Below are 23,834 nucleotides of genomic sequence, written 5' to 3' on the forward strand. Positions count from 1 at the left end.
CAGTAAGCGCTCAATAAATACGATTGATTGATTGCGCAAGGATGACACGCAAATTCGTGAAGCGTTCCATATTTTTCCATTTATTTTATTTTGTTAGTATGCTTGGTTTTGTTCTCTGTCTCCCCCTTCTAGACTGTGAGCCCACTGTTGGGTAGGGACTGTCTCTATATGTTGCCAACTTGGACTTCCCAAGCGCTTAGTACAGTGCTGTGCACACAGTAAGCGCTCAATAAATACGATTGATTGCACAAGGATGACACGCAAATTCGTGAAGCGTTCCATATTTTTCCATTTATTTTATTTTGTTAGTATGCTTGGTTTTGTTCTCTGTCTCCCCCTTCTAGACTGTGAGCCCACTGTTGGGTAGGGACTGTCTCTATAGGTTGCCAACTTGTACTTCCCAAGCGCTTAGTACAGTGCTCTGCACATAGTAAGTGCTCAATAAATACGATTGATTGATATTACTGTGGTTCTAGCCCCAGACGCGGGCTTAAGGGGGTGAATGTTGCCAACGTGTACTTCCCAAGCGCTTAGTACAGTGCTCTGCACACAGTAAGCGCTCAATAAATACGATTGATTGATTGATTGTTATTACTGTGGTTCTAGCCCCAGACGCGGGGTAAAGGGGGTGAATGTTGCCAACGTGTACTTCCCAAGCGCTTAGTACAGTGCTCTGCACACAGTAAGCGCTCAATAAATACGATTGATTGATTGATTGATATGACTGTGGTTCTAGCCCCAGACTAGGGGTAAAGGGGGTGAATGTTTCCAACTTGTACTTCCCAAGCGCTTAGTACAGTGCTGTGCACACAGTAAGCGCTCAATAAATACGATTGATTGATTGATTGATTATATGTTTGTACATATTTGTTACTCTATTTATTTTACTTGTACATATCTATTCTATTGATTTTATTTTGTTAGTATGTTTGGTTTTGTTCTCTGTCTCCCCCTTTTAGACTGTGAGCCCACTGCTGGGTAGGGACCGTCTCTATATGTTGCCAACTTGGACTTCCCAAGCGTTTAGTACAGTGCTCTGCACACAGTAAGCGCTCAATAAATACGATTGATGATGATGATTACTCTATTTACTTATTTATTCATTTTACTTGTACCTATCTGTTCTATTTATTGTATTTTGTTAGTATGTTTGGTTTTGTTCTCTGTCTCCCCCTTCTAGACTGTGAGCCCACGGTTGGGTAGGGACCGTCTCTAGATTTTGCCCACTTGGACTTCCCAAGCGCTTAGTACAGTGCTCTGCACACAGTAAGCGCTCAATAAATACGATTGATTGATTGTTATTACTGTGCTTCTAGCCCCAGACGCGGGGTAAAGGGGGTGAATGTTGCCAATTTGTACTTCCCAAGCGCTTAGTACAGTGCTCCGCACACAGTAAGCGCTCAATACGATTGATTGGTTGATATTACTGTGGTTCTAGCCCCAGACGCGGGGTAAAGGGGGTGAATGTTGCCAACTTGTACTTCCCAAGCGCTTAGTACAGTGCTCCGCACACAGTAAGCGCTCAATAAATACGATTGATTGATTGAGCCCACTGTTGGGTAGGGACTGTCTCTATATGTTGCCAACTTGTACTTCCCAAGCGCTTAGTACAGTGCTCCGCACACAGTAAGCGCTCAATAAATACGATTGATGATGATGATGATTGATTGATTGATTAAAGGGGAGGTGTCCGGGCCGCAAGGGCGGTGGGGGCCGGGTGTCGTGCGAAGGCGAGGCCGCAAGGGGGCGCCCTCGTCCCAGGGTCGGCCGGGCGGCTCAGTGACGCAGCGGGGGGCGGGGGGGGGGGCGCGCGGGCGCGCACGCGCACGCGCACGCACAGGTCCGGCTCGCGACGGGGGGGGAGGGCGCGTGACGTCGGGGGCGGCCGGGCGACGTCACGGATGGTCATCATCATCATCATCATCATCAATCGTATTTATTGAGCGCTTACTATGTGCAGAGCACTGTACTAAGCGCTTGGGCAGTACAAATTGGCAACATCTAGAGACAGTCCCTACCCCACAGTGGGCTCACAGTCTAAAAGGGGGAGACAGAGAACAAAAGCAAACATACTAACAAAATAAAATAAATAGAATAGATATGTACGAGTAAAATAAATAGATAGAGTAAAAAATATGTACAAACATATATCCATATATACAGGTGCTGTGGGGAAGGGAGGGAGGTAAGATGGGGGGGATGGAGAGGGGGACAGAGAACAAAACCAAACATACTAACAAAATAAAATTAATAGAATAGATATGTACAAGTAAAATAAATAAATGGAGTAAAAATATGTACAAACATATATACAGGTGCTGTGGGGAAGGGAGGGAGGTAAGATGGGGGGATGGAGAGGGGGACAGAGAACAAAACCAAACATACTAACAAAATAAAATAAATAGAATAGATAGGTACAAGTAAAATAAATAGAGTAAAAAATCTGTACAAACATATATACAGGTGCTGTGGGGAAGGGAGGGGAGGAGGGAAGGCCTCCTGGAGGAGGTGAGCTCTCAGCAGGGCCTTGAAGGGAGGAAGGTCGGGTGGGGGTGACGTCACTGGGAGTGTGACGTCAGGGGCGACCGGAAGTGGGGGGCGCGCGACGTCCCCGCGCGGCGGCGGAGGCGGCGGCGGGCTTGGTCTCCTCAGCGGCCGCTCGCTCCTCTTCCTCCCGCGGAGGAGGAGGAGAAGAAGGAGACGTCGTCGTCGTCGTCCTCCATGTTGGGAAGCGGCGGTTCTTTTCCGTCGGCGGCGGGGGGGCGTCGTTAGCGGGGGTGGGGCCGCAGCGAAGATGGAGGCCCCGCCGCGCCCCGCCGGGGACATCGTGAGGAGAAACCCGCAGCAGGACTACGAGCTCATCCAGCGGGTGGGCAGCGGCACCTACGGCGACGTCTACAAGGTGAGGCCCACAGGCTCCATCCGGGCCTTCCTCGGGGACGCCTTCCCTCACCGACCCCTCATTGCCTCTTTTAGACTGGAAGCCCACTGTTGGGTCGGGACTCTCTCTATGTGTTGCCAATTTGGACTTCCCAAGCGCTCAGTACGGTGCTCTGCACATAGTAAGCGCTCAATAAATACGATTGATTGATTGCCTCCTCTCCCCCTCCCTTTCATTCATTCATTCAGTCAGTCGGATTTACTGAGCGCTTCCTGAGAAGCAGCGTGGCTCAGTGAAAAGAGCCCGGGCTTTGGAGTCCGAGGTCGTGGGTTCGAATCTCAGCTCCTCCACGTGTCTGCTGTGTGACCTTGGGCGAGTCGCTTCACTTCTCTGCGCCTCAGTTACCTCATCTGTAAAATGGGGATTAAGACTGGGAGCCCCACGTGGGACAACCTGATCACCTTGCATCCCCCCAGCGCTTAGAACAGTGCTTTGCACATAGTAAGCGCTTAAGAAATGCCATCATTATTCTTATTATTATTACTACTGTGTGCACAGCACTGTAATAATAATAAGAATGACAACATTTGTCCCCCTCTCCATCCCCCATCTTACCTCCTTCCCTTCCCCACAGCACCTGTATATATGGATATATGTTTGTACAGATTTATTACTCTATCTATCAATCAATCAATCGTATTTATTGAGCGCTTACTGTGTGCGGAGCACTGTACTAAGCGCTTGGGAAGTCCAAATTGGCAACATCTAGAGACAGTCCCTACCCAACAGTGGGCTCACAGTCGAAAAGGGGGAGACGGAGAGCAAAACCGAACGTACTAACAAAATAAAATAAGTAGAATAGATAGGTACAAGTAAAATAAATAAATAAAAAGGGGAATAAATATGTACAAACATATATACAGGTGTTGTGGGGAAGGGAAGGAGATGAGGTAACTGAAGCCCAGAGAAGTGCTTCCCCAGGGTCACACGGCAGGCAAGTGGCAGAGCCGGAATTAGAACCCACAACCTCTTTGGGAACTACAAGTTGGCAACATATAGAGACGGCCCCTGTGAGCCCGCTGTTGGGTAGGGACCGTCTCTATAGGATGCCCGCTTGTACTTCCCAAGCGCTTAGTACAGTGCTCTGCACACAGGAAGCGCTCAATAAATACGGTTGAATGGATGAATGAATTTAATAATAGTAATGGCATTTGCTAAGCGCTGGGGAGGGTACAAGGTGATCAGATTGTCCCACATGGGGTTCATACTCTCAATCCCCATTTTATAGATGAGGCAACTGGGGCACGGAGACGTTAATAATAACAATGATAGCATTTATTAAGCGCTTACTATGTGCAATGCACTGTTCTAAGCTCTGGGGAGGGTACAAGGTGATCAGATTGTCCCACATAGGGTTCATACTCTTAATCCCCATTTTATAGATGAGGCAACTGGGGCACAGAGAAGCTAATAATAATAATAATAATAATGATATCATTTATTAAGTGCTTACTATGTGCAATGCACTGTTCTAAGCCCTGGGGAGGGTACAAGGTGATCAGATTGTCCCACATGGGGTTCATACTCCTAATCCCCATTTTATAGATGAGGCAGCTGAGGCACAGAGAAGTTAAGTGACTTGCCCAAAGTCACACAGCTGACCCGTTGTTGGGTAGAGACCGTCTCTATATGTTGCCCACTTGTACTTCCCAAGCGCTTAGTACAGTGACCCACACACAGTAAGCGATCAGTAAATACGATTGAATGAATTGCAGAGCTGGGATTTGAACCCATGACCTCTGACTCCCAAGCCCGGGCTCTTTCCATTGAGCCACGCTGCTTTCCCCCCCCACCCCCCTTATTCACTTCAGCCCCATTGTACAGGTCCCTAATGTAGTTTTATTTCTTTTAAGTAATAATAATAATTTCTATTTAAGCTGTGAGCCCGTTGTTGGGTAGGGACTGTCTCTTTCCTCCCGATTTGTACTTCCCAAGCGCTTAGTCCGGTACTCTTCACACAGTAAGCGCTCAATAAATACGATTGACTGAATGAATGGTACTTTCCAAGCGCTTAGTCCAGTTCCCTGCACACAGTAAGCGCTCAAGAAATACGATTGAATGAAGGAATGAATGAATTAATGTCTGCCCTCCCTCCCCCCTAGTCTGCAAGCTTGTTGTGGGCAAGGAACGTGTCTTCCAACTCTGGTGTGTTGTTATAGCGAACTCTCCCAAGCGCTTAGTACAGTGCATCTCCCATAGTAAGTGCTCAAGAAATGCGATTGATTGATTTTTGTGCGGGTTCGCCTTCCCACCCTCCCCCACACCCTTCGCAGCTTGTGTGAGCCATTTCCTGCAGGCAGACCCGAATCCAAGCTTGGAAGCGGCTACTGAACTTTTATTTTTTCCCTCTTTGCTGAATATAAAGTTGTGTGGTTTATTAATTTGCACCCTACAAACGTAGTCCAAATGGATTAAGTTGTATCTCCCCCAGCACTCAGTACAGTGCCTGGCACAAAGTAAGCTCTTAAGACGCCAGCATAAATATCATTATTAGACGCAGAGAATCTTTCCGTTCATTCAGTCGTATTGGGTGCTTACCGTGTGCAGAGCACTGTACTAAGCGCTTAGCTGTGTAAGAACTCTATAAGAAACCCTCAGGATGGATTGTGGAGTCAGAGAGGGGAGTCAGACAAGACGGTGTTTGTTGTCTTGCTCAGTGAGTCTTTTTTTTTTTTTAAAGCAAACGAAGAGTTTGATCCGGTTAATTTCCCTGATGAGCTCGTTGTGGGAAGGGATTGTCATTCTTTATTGCTGTATTGTACTTTCCCAAGTGCCTAGTACAGTGCTCTGCACACAGCGCTTAAATACGATCGAATGAATGAATGACACAATAATAGAGTCTAGTGGTCGGCGTGTCTGTAGAGAGTAAGCTCGTGGTGAGAACATGTCTACCAATTCTATTGTGTTATACTCGCCTAAGCGTTTAGTACAGTGCTCTGCCCACCGTAAACGCTCTGTAAATACGATTGACTGATTAATTTCCACCTGCCCAGTACCTCCCTCGTTCAGGTATGCAAATCTCCAACTAGATAGTAAATCTGTCAACAATCTACCATCTTTGTGCGCATTTGGACTTCCTGAGTGGGTAAGACAAACTGGTCATCGATTGGCCATAGGAATGGAGATGAGAGACTCCCTGCGAACATGGAAAGGTATGAAGGGACACAGTGTGGCCTAGTGGAACTTGGAGAACCTGAGTTCTAATCCTGCTCTGCCACTTGCCTGCTGGGTGACCTTGGGCAAGTATCTGTTTCCTCATCTGTAAAATGGGGATTAAATACCTGTACTCCCGTCTGCTGAGACCCATCAGCCCATGTGGGACATGGACTTGGTCCAAATGGATTAATTTATATCCTGTGCTTAGTACAGTGTCTGGCACAAACTAAGCTCTTAAGATCCCACAGTAAATATTTTTATTAGACTAGAGAATCATTCATTTTTGTACGAATACCATGAACTTCATAAATTATTTCCATAGTCCACAAAGGCGTTTACCCTTTAATATACCCAGGATGTTGTCTGATTTTTTTAATGTAGATTATTCTGGGTGAATGAAATGCTATCAGTCAATCAATCAATCGTATTTATTGAGCACTTACTGTGTGCAGAGCACTGTACTAAGCGCTTGGGAAGTACAAGTTGGCAACATATAGAGACAGTCCCTACCCAACAGTGGGCTCACAGTCTAAAAGATTCATTTAGACTGTGCTACTGATTCATTTGGATTACCTGGAGGCTGGATCTCTTGTTACAATTTATCATAAGTTTGTGGTGAATAAAAACATACTTTCACCAAATTTGCTTACTTTTGCCATGCTCATACTGCTCAGTTGCATGGGTCTTTCTGAGTTTGTATTCTGGTACTATAAGGTATTTTGCTATGTGAATTGTTAACTTTAGGCACACCATTTTACCAAGTGATTCTGTGATTTGGATTTTGTAAAATATTTAGGATAAAAGAAAGCATATTAAACTCTATGACAGCAGGGATTATGGTCTGCCAACTGTATTGTATTCTCTCAAGTGCTTGATATAATACTGGTGCACCATAATCTCTGATTACCACTGATAGCAGTCAGGTGTCCAAGTACAGATTATTAAATAGTAAAAGAAACATGGTTTCATCTCCTGTAGATTTGAAGTTAGTCATCGAAAAACTTATGATGATATGGTGTTCCTTATCCATTTGAATAAACTCTCTATATGTTAATATTTGTTGTAGTGTCTGGTTACAGAATTTCAACTTTGCCTCTATGGGGGATAAGGGGTTTTGTCTGAGTATTTATAACAACTTTTTTGGCCATTATAACACTCTCTGTCCTTGATCCAAGGCCCTGGTCTGCCAGCTGATGCCTCAGAATTAAATACTTTGTATTCTGTTGATGACCATTATATCTGGGCATTTTTATAAAAGCTACTTTATCACAAAAAGAGGGAGGAAAGTTGAGGACTTTGAGAATGAGCTTTCACTCTTCAAATTGCTAAACCTGTTCATGAGGTATAATCTCTCCATGAAAGTTGTGGTTCACACTGTTGGGAGATACTCCTGCCCGTTGGTGTTAAGGGTAGTCAGTCAGTTCACTCTCTTCTTCCACTTCACCTCAGCTCACATGCATTCAAATAACTTACTCATTGTGCCTTGTTCTTGCTGCTGATCCCTTGTTCATGACCTCCCTCCCCCTTCACTATACTAAGTGCTGGGGTAGATACAGGATAATCAGGTAGTCTCTGTCCCACATGGAGCTCACAGTAACATCTGATGGACATCTGGTCTCCCCATTTTCAAAGCCCTCCCGAAATCACATCTCCTCCAGAAGGCCTTCCCTGATTTATTTCTTTTTTCCTCATTTTATAATTCCCCACTGCCATTTCAGCATGTCCATGTAACCTAAACATTTGAGTACTCCCCTCCACCCCCACCATAACACTTATGTACATACCTTTATATTACTTTCTCCTATCTGTAAATTATTTTAGCATATCTCCCCCGCTAGATTATAAGCTCCTTGAAAGCAGGGTTCGTAGGAGTTAACTTTGTTTTTTTCTGCCAAGAGCTTGTTCCAGTGCTCTGCACAGTCTGCTCAATAAATGCTAGAGTTAGATGGAAAAGTTGCCATCTGCAGGAGATTGCCCAGATCCAGTAACTGTGGATTCTGAACTGATTTATAGATCATGCTGACATTGTCCACAACAAACCGGCAAGCTTCCTTAAGCAAAAATGCCATTTCAGTTTACCACTTGAAGTTTCCTCCTTGTGAAATAGTCTGGGATTTTTGATTCAAAGTAAAGGACAACTACAGAAGAGATTGGGCCATTCGAAAGTCCAATAGTTTAATTGCAATCTCGTGTAGGCCCATTTTCAGAACCTAAGGCAGAATTTCCCCCAGCACTGTCATCTCTTGCTTTTGAATTCTACTTTTCTCTTTTCCCGGCCCGGCTCCAGCCATAAACAGTTGCTGGTTTTCTGGCAGGGTGAAGTACTGATGGGAGGGGCACTTGTGTCCCAACCTCCAGTGTCCCTCTCAAGCTCCTCCACCTCTTTAGCTGTTGTTATCTGACCTGGTGAGGTAAGGAATGGGAAAGGTGCTGCTGGATGATTAGCCCTTCTGCCTCACCATGACCAATATCTGGTGGTTGGCTCAGGGCCTCCATAGCTGTGGAAGTGCAGAATTACCTGGTACTTGCCGGCCTCTACAAGACTGGGGATCCCTGCTCCCCAGTCTGGTTTAGGGAAGTGGGGGCAGGGCCGTCTCCGGACTGGAAACATTTCAGGCCTCATTTCTGTCTGGAGCGTCCTCAAGATGGTAAGCCCCTTGAGGGCAGGCATTATGTCTAGAGGGATTCAGCCTCTCTTTCTGTCTCCCAAGCGCCTAATGCAGTGCTCACTGATTGATTGCTACTCTGAATGTACAGTTAGCCCCTGGACTACCCAAGTCCTGGTAGGTCCCAGGGACAGCTGCGTATGCCAGGAGGCTGCCAATCAATGCCGTGGTAGGACTGGCTGGACCCCAGGTTTTTCAACCACTTGATATATTTTAAATTGGGCTCTTCTTCCCTGCCTCCAGGCCCTTCCCTGTCCTGCCTATTCTACACACAATAGTACAAATCATTTTTCAGAAATGCTGATGGTATCATCTCCCTCCTTCAGCCATTGCTTACATAAGCATTGTCTAGGGAAATGTTCTGCAGGTTGCCAGCCCTGCCTGTTTTCAAATAAACCTAGGATTAGGGAGGGGGAGGGCTAGGGGTGTCTTTAAATTCTCTGCAGGAATGAAGGTCTAGCTGCTGCCCCGGCCACCAGACCTTGAGTTAGATCGCAGCTGTAACAGAATAACCACCCCATGAACAACTTGCGGTGTTTCAGCAGGCTGGATTCAACCTTTAGTGAGAATCGACCATCTTTATCCAGTAGTTCTTTTGTGATGTGCCCCTTCAGAATACAAGCCTAGGAGGAAAGGAGAGAGAAGATAAGGGATAAGTGCCACTTCCCAAATGTGCAAATTGCATTTATGGAGGGCATTTTTTGTGCACATCCCTCGAATGCCCTGATCTGGAGCTCTGGGTAGGACCCAGCCCCAGCTCCTTGCCTGGAAGCCACCCAGACAGGGTAGGTTAGTGGGGAGGAGGAGGAAGAGTAATGGTATTTATTGAGCACCCACGGGGCTCTGTGCATTGTTCTAAGAACTTGGAAACAGGCACACAAAAAAAGACATGTTCCCTGCCCACAAGGAGTTGCCTTCTAATGGGGATAAAGATACTTTCCCTTTCCTTTCAAGGTAAAGAACTCACTCTCGAATAGTCATTTTCCCTATGTGGATTATTAATTTGTAAAGGAATCTTGAAAATATTGTTAGAAAGTGAAGTAATGTTATGACTGTTTACTCACCTCTACTTGCAAATCAGTCATATTCTGTCTCATTTCGTTGGGGTTTCTTCTGTTTGGGAAATAGTGTTGGTTTTTTTTTTTTTAATTCTGTGCTTGCCACTTGGGACCTTGTGGTTTCGTTAAAAGGACTGTATAGAGATTGGAAATAAATCTATTATTAGCTCAGTTTTTGACCTAGACAAAGTTTTTTCACCTTTCAGTGCCCAAATTTTCCCATTTACCAAATGGGTAACTTCCTACTTGTCTGTGATATTGAGAAAATTACTGATCAAGGCCTAAAATGTTTTGAATCAATCAATTATATTGAGTGCATACTGTGTGAAGAGCACTATTCTAAGCACTTGGGAGAATATGATGTAATGAAGTTGTTAGGCACAGCATGTCATAGTGGAAAGAGTACAGGCCTGGGAGCCAGGAGGACCTGGGTTCTAATTCTGGCGCCATCCCTTGTCTGTTGTGTGACCCGGGGCAAGTCAATTTGCTTCTGGGCCTCAGTTACCTTGTCTGTAAAACGGGAATTGAGACTGTGAGCCCCACGTGGGACAGGGACTGTGTCCAACCTGATTTGCTTGTTTCCACCCCAGTGCTTGGTACAGTGCCTGGCATATGGTAAATGCTTAACAAATACCACAGTGATTATTATTATTATTATTATTTCGTGATCACAGTGAGCTCACAGTTTAGAGGGATGAGCTCACAGTCTCAAAGTCCTAGAAGAAAGCTGAAGCAGTAAAACTTAATCACGCTTTAAGCTTGCTCATGTATGGATTATATAATTTTGTGTATATCATTTCAAAGTAGTTTGTGTTAGAGTTAAGGTACAATATGAGTAATTACTTTAATTTACAATTATTTTGGGAAGGCTGTCATGTATCTAGTGTAGATTTAAACTTTGTGTTTTGCTTTCAAAGTTAAAATAAAATGCCTTTAATGTATTATTTCCATTTCTTATGGTAAAACTATGGTTTATAGAGAAACAGTGTGACTCAGTGGAAGGAGCACGGGCTTGGGAGTCAGAGGTCATGGGTTCTAATCCCGGCTCTGCCACTTGTCTGCTATGTGAACTTGGGCAAGTCACTTAACTCCTCTGAGCCTCAGTTCCCTCATCTGTAAAATGGGGATGAAAGCTGTGAGCCCCACGTGGGGCAACCTGATCACCTTGTATCCCCCCAGCGCTTAGAACAGTGCTTCGCACATAGTAAGCGCTTAACAAATGCCATCATTATTACTTATAATAATAATTGTGGTATTTGTTAAGCGCTTACTATGTACCAAGCATTGTTTAGAGAAACAGGAAGATGTTAAAGCCTAGAACACAGTGACATAATGTCCTCTGTGGTGTTTGTAGCAAAACCACCATATCATGTTTAATAAGTGTGAACAGGTAAATGTGGTTTTCACAGAAGAGTGAAACATTGACAATGTATATTCAAATTGCTGGAGATAAGATGTGTTCACACCCCAACAGTTACAATTATTTTTTCAAAATTTATCTAAAATTTGAAATGTTCTTTAAAATTACAGTAAGTTAAATCCTCCCTACCTCTTTAAAATAGGGGAAGAGATTAACATGCTGTACTGAGGCTCCCTCGGTCAGGAATGACTACCATTTTGAGATTATTATTATTATTGTTAATAATAATAACGGTAGTTAAGCACTAAGTTCCAAGCACTGTACTCAGTGCTGGTGTAAATAGCACTCATTCACCTTGCCCCCTCTTATCTAACCTTGCTACTTTCCTACGGCCTGCACACTTAGCTCCTCTAATGCAAACCTGTTTACTGTGCCTCAGTCTTGTGTATCTCATCACTGACCTTTTGCCCACATCCTGCCTCTGGGCTGGGACACCCTGTCTCTTCATATCTACTGACAATTACTCTCTCTTCCCCCGTCCCCCAGTCCCCCTCCAAAGCCTTATTGAAGGCTCATCTCCTCCAAGAGGCCTTCCCTGCCTAAGACCTCTTTTCCTTTTCCTCCACTCCCTTCTGCATCACCGTGTCTTGCTCCCTTTATTCATCCCCCGCCCTCAGCCCCAGAGCACTTATGTACATATCTGTAATTTATTTATATTAATGTCTGTCTCCCCCTCTAGACTGTAAGCTAATTGAGGGCAGGGAACTTGTCTGTTATATCGTTATATTGTACCCTCCCAAGTGCCTAGTACAGTGCTCTGCCCACAGTAAGCACTCAAATAGGATTGACTGATTAATTAACATGGACTAATTCCAACCTGAGTAGCTTGTATTTTTCCCCAGTGCTTAGTACAGAGACTGGCACACAGTAAGTGCTTAACAAATACTATAAAAAAAAGCAAACTGACCTGAGAAGTGGACTTGGTTAGACACATGGAGCACTTTGCAGGATCAGTGGCTCGTCAGAGGTAATATCAATCAATCAATCAATCGTATTTATTGAGCTCTTACTGTGTGCAGAGCACTGTACTAAGCGCTTGGGAAGTACAAGTTGGCAACATATAGAGACAGTCCCTACCCAACAGTGGGCTCACAGTCTAAAAGGGGGGAGACAGAGAACAAACCAAACATACTAACAAAATAAAATAAATAGAATAGATATGTACAAGTAAAATAGAGTAATAAATATGTACAAACATATATACATATATACAGGTGCTGTGGGGAAGGGAAGGAGGTAAGATGGAGGGGATGGAGAGGGGGGCGAGGGGGAGAGGAAGGAAGGGGCTCAGTCTAGGAAGGCCTCCGGGAGGAGGTGAGCTCTCATGAAGGACAATAATTTAAACTCATAGACTTGAAGTTGTTAGCTGCCTTGATAGAAACTTCTCTGCTTCCTCTACAATGTTGGTGTCCAGTTGGCATACAGAGAAGAGATTTAAGGAAATAACCTGATTTGTCCTGTAAATAAGAGTAAGAATTTGCTGTTCCTTAGGGTCTAGAAATCCTTCTCTACCTTCTCTTCTCCTGCAGTTAGTTCTGTAGACTCAGGGCCAAAGAATAGGATTCAAAAATTCAGTGATGTTTATGTGAATGAGTAGTCTCTAATCCTCAAGCCATAGGGCATGTTTGCACTTTGTGTCTCTTGTATTCATGGCCATTCCAGGATTCTTTGATGGTGGCCATAGCTAAGGGTGGCTCAGGCTTCTAAACCCAATCATACAAGTGATCTTTGCTTTTGATATTTTGGGCAGGGGACATGTCTACCAACTCTCCCAAGCACTTAGTACAGTGCTCTGCACACAGTAGATGCTCAATAAATGCCATTGATTGATTATGTCTGTGATTGCTATCATTGGGGGTAGGGACCGTCTCTATATGTTGCCAACTTGTACTTCCCAAGCGCTTAGTACAGTGCTCTGCACACAGTAAGCGCTCAATAAATACGATTGATGATGATGATGATGGTGGGGGACCTGCACCATGTAAAGCACTGTCCCATCACTTGGAGTTTAAGAAGTCAAAGACATTCTTGCCTTCCGAGCTATCTGGTTTAAACTGTGGTAACAGAAAAATGAGAGAATCGCTAGTCCGGATCTTTGTTTTGGGAATTCCGGGTAGTCTTCAGAAGTGTGAGCTGATGGCAGAATGCAAAGACTTTCTGTTTTTTTCAGTCTTTTTTTAGTAAAAGAATGTATACAGAAAGTATTTCATTTCTGTGTTCCATGCTTTCTTTAAATGGATTAGGAGAACATAAAATCTTTCAAAGCCAAACTGTCTTTGGTTGTGCCGTGAGAAATTGTTTTTCTGTCACCTTTGTCAGTTGAGATTTACATCGAAACTGAGGTTGATTTAGCAGCTTCTTTTCTTGGGTTGGAAACTTCCCAAGTTAATCAAAGCCACTTTTTTAAAGTTATATTTCAACAGCTTTGATGGAAGTTACGAAGGATCTAAAAGTGATTAAGTTTTAAATTAAAATGGTTTCCTAATACTCTGAGAATACAGTATGACTATCTTCCTTGGGACATTGGAAAGCCAGAGAAAATGATGCTTCGTGATTATATTTTTAATTAAAAGATTTAACCTCATGTGAAACAAAATAAATTAAATCTGAAACTCTTCCTGTGACTAAAATTCAGCTGCTGTGAAATAAAGGACTCAAGGAAGCATCAGCATAAGAAATGGACATTTTCTATAATTTGGATTAGAAATTTGAGAAGGAGCATGGCCTAGCAGAAAAAGCATGGGACTGGTAGACGGTGACTCAGGTTCTAATCCCAGTTCCTCCACTGCCCTGCTGTGTGGCCTTGGATAAGTCACAACATCTCTGTGCCTCATTTAATTTATCTACAAAATGAGGATAAAATACTAAGTATTTCTATTGTATTACCTCAATAACTACGATTGATTGCTAGGCATCCCTCCCTCTTAAATTGTGAGCCCTGTGTGGGACAGAGTCTGTGTCCAATATAATCATTTTACATCCGTCCCAGCACGTGTCATCTGGTAAGTGCTTAGTACAGTGCCCTGCACACAGTAAGCGCTCAATAAATACTATTGATGATGATTATTATTCTGTGACATTATACCTGAGTACAAGGGACAAACAACTCATAGTTTACTCTGTACTTCATCTTTTTCACTTAGGAAGCTTACTTCCTGAATTAGTGGGAGTACAGTTTTGCACTGTGAAGAAACATTTTCCTAGAAAGCTGGGTCTTAAAGGTATTTTTCCTAGAAGCTTTTAATTAGGGAAGGTCGCAAGTGGCTTCCTAAGAATCTGCTTTATTTGCTTTTATTTTCTTTTGCAATGTTCTATACAGTTTTTGTTAAACTTACTCTTTTTCAGCTTTTCAAAGACAGAAATATAGGATTTATAAAAATGTATTAACATACTGCTCTTTTGTAAGAAGTAGTTTTTATTTGAGAGACAGAGAGAGGGATCTTTTCACTAAGTTGATTATATGAACTCTCTGGAGAATTTTTTTTTTATTCTGAAAGCCTTTGAGGTCATTATAAAAGAGCCTGGTACTGCTTTATATTTGCAACATGCAGCTGGAAAATTACTGACTGCAAACAATTGCTGAATGGTTCTTCATTTTTGGATAAAAGAATTTGTCTGCAAAACAGAATGAAGTTAGATGTCTTTTCCTATCACTAGGGTACAGTTTACCCTCTTGCCATTTTACTTGTACTGCTAGATTTTCTTATGTAACTAGGATTCACCGTTACACTAAAGCGTAGTGGTGATTCTGCCCAAGTTAACTGGTGCTACTTGGAATTGAAAAATAGATTTTTGTTTTTGTATTTACTTTTCTGGAAATTCTTACTTGCCCTCTGGTCAACCCATTTCTATCCAAAATCCCTCACAATTTTGTGAAACACAGCTCAGTATCCACTTAACACTTAGGATTTTACACCCCCCCCCCCCCACCCCACAGCTGTTTTGTACATATCCTTACACTCCTAATATCTTAACCCACCTGTAATTTATTTTAATGTCTGTCTCCCCTGCTAAATTGTAAATTCCTTGAGAGCAGGGATTGGGTCTACTTTATTGTGCTTTCCCAAGCGCTCGGTACAGTGCCTCTGCCAATATTAAGAGCTCAGTAAATACCATTGATTAAATTGTGTGATGGCAAGGTGACTTTGAAAAAAAAAATCCCTCCTCCACTCTTTTATCTGCTTTTTGGTGCTTAATCATTGTTTTGCATCTTTCCCATCAACGGAAGGGTCAGAAAGTTCCCTCAAGAATAAAGGTTTGAGAATTTTTGTTTCATTTTGCTTTCCAGTTGGTTGTTCAGTGTCCCTCGCATAATGTTCTCTCCCATTAGGGTTGTGAATATTATTGAGAGGGCTGAAAGTAATCAGGGAAATAACATTTACCTGTAGTCCCATTCAAAATCAGTGCCACAAAAGCCACTTCAAGGCTAAGTTCCAACAAAGTGGTTATAAGAGTAAATTCTTTTATATGCCCAGTGTTCACTTTAAGGAAAACCCTGTAACTGAAGGTGCATAACTGTTTCTTCCCACATAGCATCACTACTTTTCCAGACAGAAATATATTGTCTGAAGAGTATTTCCCGTTGTTTCTAAAATGATTGAAAGAGTATTCTTGTCCAGAGTCTGCATCCTAAAAGACAAGCAGTGTGGCCTAATAACAATAATAACTAGGGTATTTGTTCATTGCTTTACTATGTGCCAAGCACCGTACTAAGCACTGGGGTAGATACGAGATAATCTGATCCCAAATGAGGCTCATATTCTAAGGAGAAGGGAGAAAACAGATACTGAGTCTCCATTTATCAGAGGAGGAAACTGAGGCATTGAGAAGTTGTGATCTGCCCAAAGTCACACAGCAGGTAAGTGGCAGAGCTGGAATTTAGAACCTAGATCCTCTGGCTCCCAGGCCTGAGTTCTTTCCATCAAGCCACCCGGGGTGACAAGTCAGGTGATATTAGCATGTTACAATGTAGGTAATGAATTGATTGGGAGATGAATTAATACTATACTAAAATTTGACTACTAGGATTTTACAGAAAATGTGTGAAATATAACCATTTCCCTCAGGTTTCTGGACAGTTGGTTGTCATCTCCTCAAAAATTTATGGGCAGGAATTGAAGAGGGATGCAGTATTTTAAGGAACAATAAAATTATTGAATTTATCTCAGTGTATAGCTCTTTGATCACTGTTCTAACAAAATACAGTTTAAAATTGGTATGAATGAAATGCGCCCATAAAATAGACAAAATATGGCTGAAATGGTGAAAGTGAGACTGATAAAGCTACAAAAATGTAAAAAGTAGTATCAGGTAACCTATGCTTTTATAATGTATGTTGAGACAACATAATATAATTGACCTTCATATTCAAAGAAATAATTACTAATGGTGAAATACTCATATTACTTTTTATAACCTTTTCTTGCATTTTTAGGCCAGAAATGTACATTCAGGAGAGTTGGCTGCAGTAAAAATTATCAAGCTAGAGCCGGGTAAGTTTTATACCCTTTGAAACATCTTCCTCCTCTTTTTTAATTGCTTTAATCTTTTGAAATAAACCAGAAAACCTTTTTTTGTGTTGGAAAGATTAGGTTAATAAAGAGCTACAGAATATTCTATGAAAAACACTTTCCACTATTTTTCCCCCTTGTCCTAAACAGATCAGGTTTTTAGCAATGTAAAAAGTGTCAGTTGTACATAAAAGGAATTGATAAATTGATTCCGGTGATATTGACTTATGCAGTGAGTGTATAGGTGGGCAAGGATGCAGCACATTGTGAACTGCATGAACGGGTTTTTGTTTTTTTTCCTTACATACAGGACCCGTTTAGAGCCAAAGTGACTGGAATATAGGTCCAGTACTGTACCACAGCACCATCATCCAACAGACAGTTACCTTGGACACATTGTGGTTTTTGCCTCCAGTGTTTGCCAGCTGTTTTTCAGAATCCCTTCTGTATCTTTCCACTTCATGGAATGCCCTAGCTGCAGCTTCAGTCAGAAACCTTTCCCACTCTGGTATGGCCCCAGCAGGTATTCCCCTGTTATTTGTTGAGCCTGGACTTGCCCCTGCACCAACAGCAGGACTAGCACCAGGAAGGGCTAGTGACCTACTGATAAAAGTCAGAGCAAGGTTAAGGTGATGCTGACAAGCTTTATAAGGCTTTCTAGTCTTCCACAACGTTCATGAATTTTACTTGTTTTGATAATATTGTAATATTTCAGTTGTTTTCAAGTCATCTTCTTTCCTTGCCCCCATTTCAGTGCTTGAAAGCACCCCAAGCATTTTTTTTCCCCAGCTGATCTCACCTATTCCTTCCCCAGTTGAACCACCATGTATGGACTGTTTCTGGGTGGGTTGAGTTTTAAACTCCTCCTAAAAGTTTTGCCTTATCTCATTGATTGAGCTCTTAGGCCATTGTGTGCCCTTCACCCTTTTCCCCCCTCCACCCAAACCAATCCTTTTAGGATCAATCAAGCATATTTACAGAGTATATTTATGTGCTGTGGACCGAGCACTGTGATAAGCACTTGAGAGAGTACAATATAACTGAGTTGGTAGACATGTTCCCTTTAGGATGAGACACGTTGGATTTTACAACTTGTAAAATTTTGGGCTGACTAATATCTAAGGACAACTTAAGCCCCAGAGTATATGTTAGTCCTTGGTAGAATGAATGTCTATATAAATAATGTCATTCAAAGTCAAAGAAAAGACTTTATACTTTATCAGAGTGGGCAAATGTGGCTGAAAAGACCAGTGTGATGCTGGCAATCCTTTTCTTGTTTTTGTGCAGATAAATATTTTCCCCTTTTCCACTGTTGCATTTATCTGGCACCATTTTTATATCTCCTTCTGAGACATGACCTTCTGGAAGTCTTTAGTTTGAAAGTCTTCCATTTTTAATTGCCGCATGCAGGACTATTCTGCCTTCTGACTGCCTCCCAATTGTCCAGAGATCCGTGTTTTCTAAGATTTTTCTTCTGGCTCACTTAACTGGGCCTCTGGTCTGATATTTTAGTGTGTGAGAGGGATGTGTTTTTATCTTTGAGCCTTTATAAGAAAAAAAAATTCTCCTTTGTGTTAGTGTTGAACCAGTGGATGTTCCTGCTGGCATGGAAACCCCACTCACTATCATCGTATCTGCAAGAATTGAGGGTAGGGTCTAGTCATCAGTTTCTTTTCCTATTCTATTTCCTAATAAGCCCCGAATAAAAGTATTCACAAACTAAAGGACAACTATTAATTATTAAAAAGTACAGCTAATGTAGGAATATATAACCGCATATGCTGCCTATCCACTTTGCAGTCCATGTTCCTATAGGTGTAAACAGCAAGCAGGATTGAATGTGACTGCGTCGTCTGCTCCTCCAAGCCCTCCTGGAAGAATGAGTCCTCTTTTAGAGTTTGGGCAGACCCAGTCCTGCTGGACCTGGCCAGGGGTGGCATTTGACCATCTTCTCAGAAGGGGGTCAAGCTCTTCTCCCCCAGATAGGAAAAGCATTGTCCGCTTTTACTGTCCCACCAACTTCTCACAGACACTTCTCTCCCAAGTAGCAATAGGCATCTGCTTAATTTCTGTAAACACCAGTAGCCTGGAGCCCAGTTGTGCTAGGAATGTCTTTTCAAATTAAAATTCATACTTATCTGGGCTTTTAAAAGTCTGACCTGATTTCTTGAAAGCCATGAGCCAATGGGCCATGTTAACGAGGGTGGCTTTCTTCAACGATATTTTGAAGCTAGTTTGTCTATTCTCTGAAGAATGTTAATGGAATCGTACATAACGTTCTAAAACAAAGGAATGCGTACAATGCAAGTGGTGGAATTTTTGACCCTTAAAGGAAGTAGGTGAGAAAAATCAACTTTTTTCTGTGAAGATATGAAACGTTGGTGCCCTTCCTTTTATTGCAGCTAATATCCGATTTTCCATACTTTTGACCTAATAATAGTAATTGTGTTATTTAAGTGCTTGCTATGTGCCAAACAGTGTACTAAGCCCTGGGGCGGAGACAAGATAATTAGGTTGGGCACAGTCCCTGTCCCAGATGGGGCTCACAAGCCTAGTAAATTGGAATCCTTTTTCCCATTTGCGTATGGGTTGTTTTTTCTTCCCTTTGGGTCCACAGATCAATCAGTGCTGTTTATTGAGTGCTTACTGTGTGCAGATCACTGTACTAAGTGCTTATCCACAAGTGACACTAACCTCATGGTGAATAAATTGCTTTTGTAAGAAGATACATTTTTAAAATTCCAAAGGGTTTTTCATGTTTTTGCCATTGGTTTAACAGCAGCACTAAAGTTGAGAAGATGATTTTTTTTCACATCTTTTGGAAAGAACTTGGGCTATTTCGTTCGCCTTGGTATTTTAATGAATTTTCCCAACATTTGGTTCAGATATTTCAAATAATTTTGGAGCCAGCTCCATTTCAGAAAAGAATTTAAGACTGTATTCAACAGCTTCATGGGAGTTGTACAAAAGCCAAACAGTTCAACAGCACTTCCTCATATGGGTTTAGCAGATGAGCTTTTGACTGGGTTTGTGTTTCGACATGAAAAGGTAATTACTTGCCAATATGATTCCCTTTTTTTGTTTTTGAGAGCACAGAGTGGTAAAATAGAAGATGATTTAAGATGAAATGAAACCACAACAGTACTATAAATTTTAAACGAATAAACATAATTTGTGGGTAAACTCTACAAAATAGGTATTACACCACAATTGCAAATGGGGAGATTATGATGTTGAGTTTTTGTCTCACTAAAGATAATCCCTATAAACAGTCCCCCCTTCCCCCCAGCCCAACATAGCCCTATTGGGACATTAGCCTCGTTCCAGCTTCAGGAGATCTGTGGGTTGCTTGATCCAGGACTGACAGTTTAGTGTGGGACCCCTCAAAACAAGGTTTCACAGACTCAATCCAGTGAGGGAGGAGGCAGTTGGTCAGGGCAGTGGAGAAGTTGGGCTACATTGATTGCTGAACTGCAGTGAACAGAAACAGTTGGTTGAAGAACTAAGGCACCTCCCAGTAAGAAGTTTCATTCCTTGAAAACCTCCTTCCTCTGGGCAGGCCAGAAGCAATAATCTCCCACCTTATGGTCCTAGGAATGGTCCTGCTTGCAACTCAGGAATATCCAGAAGCTCAACTAGGTCTCCTGAGTCCATCGGACAGTTTTTGGGATGCTCCTGCATCTCCAAAACCTTTCCTTCTGTTATTTCATTGTAAGTGATTTTTTTTCCATTAGGCAGCTTCCTGTAATTTCAGACTACTGTGTTTAAAGTTTATTTTTGGTCTGATATTTATGCGGAGTTAAGTGGGCTAGACTTGCATTACTATCTACCCTCAGGCAGGAAAGACTCCACCATCAGTAGCATCATCTTCACATCCAAGGGAACCTGTTCATACACATTCTCTAATGGAGAACTACTAATGATGAGCTTTTATCTACATATCTATTTTTGCATAAATTTCTGAGCTGAGAATCCTTAAATCAGTTCACAAAACTGCAGTTGTATATACTGGTTGGTTATTATTTCTGAAGCATTTTCAACTTGGTAATGTGTGCAAAAATTACTTTTAGGTGGATCTGTTCAGTGGTAGCCTTAAGGTTGTTGGGATTCTGGGGATGAAAATCATTTGGCTCTATTTGGATGACTAGAAGGCAAATCAGATTTCATAGGATTTTGGAAACAGGTGTTGAGTAGATGTTAAAAATTCAGATCATAGTAAATGACACTGTGTAACTATTTAGGTACAATAATTCCAGTCCTGAGTGGCCAGCCGAGCAAGACATTTGTATTCCCATCTATGAAAATGCTTTCTTGTTTTCTGTTTTCCCCCTCAAACATCAGGTAGGTTGAGTGAATCAGTAGGGAAAAGCTTCAGTGTAAAATTCCAAAAACATTAAAGAGCAATACTTGCATATTGAAAGATAGTGACAGTCCTGTGAACTGTATTCAATATTTATTTGTTTCCACTCATAATGAGCCTTTACAGTAAGTCATGTAAGTCGACATTTCACTCAAAAACACAACTTCTGCATAGTAGCTTAGAACAATAACCAGAGTGCAGGTCACATTGGAAACTATGATGGAAAAGGCAGACAATAGGCTCTTTTAGCTTTGTATATGGTAGTGTGGTCATGTTAGTTACAAAATGTGAAGATCAGCTCATTGTTTCAAGGGCCTGTTATATTTACAGTGAACTTGGTGTAACTAAATGACAGAGGATCAGTCAAGCACTCCCTGTTGAAGAAAATACTTGCAAGAGAAATGAGTAATTGTTTAATCAGCCTGGCTCAAATGTAGAAGTAGTATTTCAAGACTGTCAGAATGATTCAGTCCATAATCTCGTAAGTGCTCCAAAAGTGGTTGAGACTTAATGTAGACAGTGTTGTCTTGTGAAATATGTATTTGAGAAGGAAGTTCTTTGCAATGTATCAATACCAAATATTACCCTCTATAGGAGAATAGTAATAATACTTTGCTGTTTTTTTTTTTTTAGAACGCCCTGGGTGCAGTACACTGTACTAAGGCCTTGGGAAGTGCAAAACAAGCAACTGTTATATTCCCTGCCCATAGAAACCTACACTCTGAGGGAAACAGCCCTAGAACAGAGTGATCAAAATAAGTAACAGCTGAAAAAGTACATCTACACAACTTTACACAACTTGGGTTGGCAATGAATTAAGGAAGATTTGTTGGAGGAGGTGGACTTTCCGGAAGGCTTTGAAATCTGGGAAGGGCCGAGGTTTGTCGGATTGAGGGAGGACCAAGATGGGGGAACAGAGTGGGAGAAGTCACAGAAGTGGAGAATTGAGAGCTAGCTACAGTTAGAAGTTTAGCCTGTTTAGGGCTGATAGAGTATGATTATTGCCATTGCCCTATTGGAGTGAAATAAAGAATGCTGCAACTTTTATATTTGCTGCTTCATTTTTAGGCTTCTGCATTCATTGTCACGTAGCATTAAATTACTTGTGGACTGAGGCATATTTTCAGTTACGTTTATTTTTGATAGATCTAAATTGTGAACTGGTTGACTAAAGAAAATATTTTAAACTTTTATCCTCTTTAGATAATTTGGTGTGAACCTATTTTAAGTGAAATCATTTTTTTAAATGTACCACACCTTAATAGCTTCATCTTATTGTGACATTTCCCATAGCTATTACCAGCTTTAATGGTGCTAGCCTCTATTTTCCTAAGTGGGGTACTGAGTCATTAAAAACCACCTACAGTTGCCACATACTACCAAAGATAATCTGGGGCTTTTTGGTTAGCATTGGCAGTGCTTTTATTTCCAATGATTCTGTTTTCATAAACAATAATCAAGCAGATTCTTTGGCAGAAAATCATTCAGAAGGATTTTATTGAAGTACACGTCAAATTAATTACATTCACCTGGGGTCATTATTGTACGGTAATATCTATGTCGGTCACTTCAGGAAGTCATTCTACCAAGACCCAGGAATGATAGTTTACAATAAAAAGCAGAAAGACTTTGAAAGGTGCTGGTGGCCAAGTAACTCAAAATGTTATGTCCAAGTTTCCCTGAATCAAAACAGCCGCGAGACCACAGTGATATTCTACCTAACACTCATTACAGCTCAATAATACAGAAGAACAGCTTGTCCCATCATTAGTCTACATGTCTTATAAATTTTGAGATTTCATATACCTTTACCTGGGTTTCCGTTTTCATAGCACCCATGAGTTATTACTCATTGTGTTGCTTCATTCCTGACTGTGATAGAGTTGTAGTGGTGGAAGGGACCTTCTAATTCCTTTTCCAGGATAACTACAACGAAAATACTGTGAAGTTATCAATTGTAGTTCATGTATTTTTTTTAAAGCTTTCCAGGAAAATATATCCAAATCAACCATTATAACCTATTCCTTTTACTTAATAGCAGCATTGCTTCTGTTTCTACCCATTCTGTCTTGGTCTGGAGATGGAAAACAGATAACAACTGTCCTCTTCAAAGTCAGTTAAATCCCTCATGTATTCCTTTTGGACAAGGGGAATATCAATCAATCAATCGTATTTATTGAGCGCTTACTGTGTGCAGAGCACTGTACTAAGCGCTTGGGAAGTACAAGTTGGCAACATATAGAGACAGTCCCTACCCAGTATGCTACAAAGAGTTGGAAAAGGGAGGGAAATTTAACACAAAATAGTACTTGTACTTAAAATTCATTTTTTTTCTTTTTACATGAGAATATAATCCTGCCATAATAAGTTCCTCTCTTCCTGCCCTGTACAAAGCAAGCCAAACAGTTTTCATCCTAAGAAATTAAGGAACTCTGTCCAAGCCAAGAAGCCTTCTCCCATGTTAGAAGAGGGTGCAGACATAATCATTTCCAAATGGGAGAAGAGGAGATACTGCCCACTCTTCTTCTCACCATAGTGAGTGATTATTACCCACTCATCCTCTTCTTTTCCCTGGGATAGTCCAAGTATATTCTCACAATTTGTTCTCTTCCTTGACTTCCACTGTTAGGCTGCTCCCCCAGTCTCTTTTAAATTATTCACCTAGTGTGCCCACTCCTCTTCTCCACCCAACAACCTGTTAGAAAAATATCTCCAATCCAGGA

At 41.8% G+C, this 23,834-nt stretch overlaps 1 protein-coding gene across 2 annotated transcripts in view; it reads left to right on the forward strand.

Moving 5' to 3' along the window:
* Positions 1-2,685: 2,685 nt before the first annotated feature.
* Positions 2,686-23,834, forward strand: part of MAP4K5 (mitogen-activated protein kinase kinase kinase kinase 5) — a 67,095-nt gene continuing 45,946 nt past the window's right edge. For both annotated transcript variants that reach the window (XM_038756126.1, XM_038756127.1), the window contains exons 1-2: positions 2,686-2,902; positions 16,676-16,733. In XM_038756126.1, the coding sequence (XP_038612054.1) occupies positions 2,795-2,902; positions 16,676-16,733 (166 nt within the window). In that variant the 5' untranslated portion in view covers positions 2,686-2,794. The remainder of the gene's footprint in view (positions 2,903-16,675; positions 16,734-23,834) is intronic.

This window comes from Tachyglossus aculeatus, chromosome 14, assembly GCF_015852505.1.
Source record: "Tachyglossus aculeatus isolate mTacAcu1 chromosome 14, mTacAcu1.pri, whole genome shotgun sequence".
Taxonomy (NCBI): domain Eukaryota; kingdom Metazoa; phylum Chordata; class Mammalia; order Monotremata; family Tachyglossidae; genus Tachyglossus; species Tachyglossus aculeatus.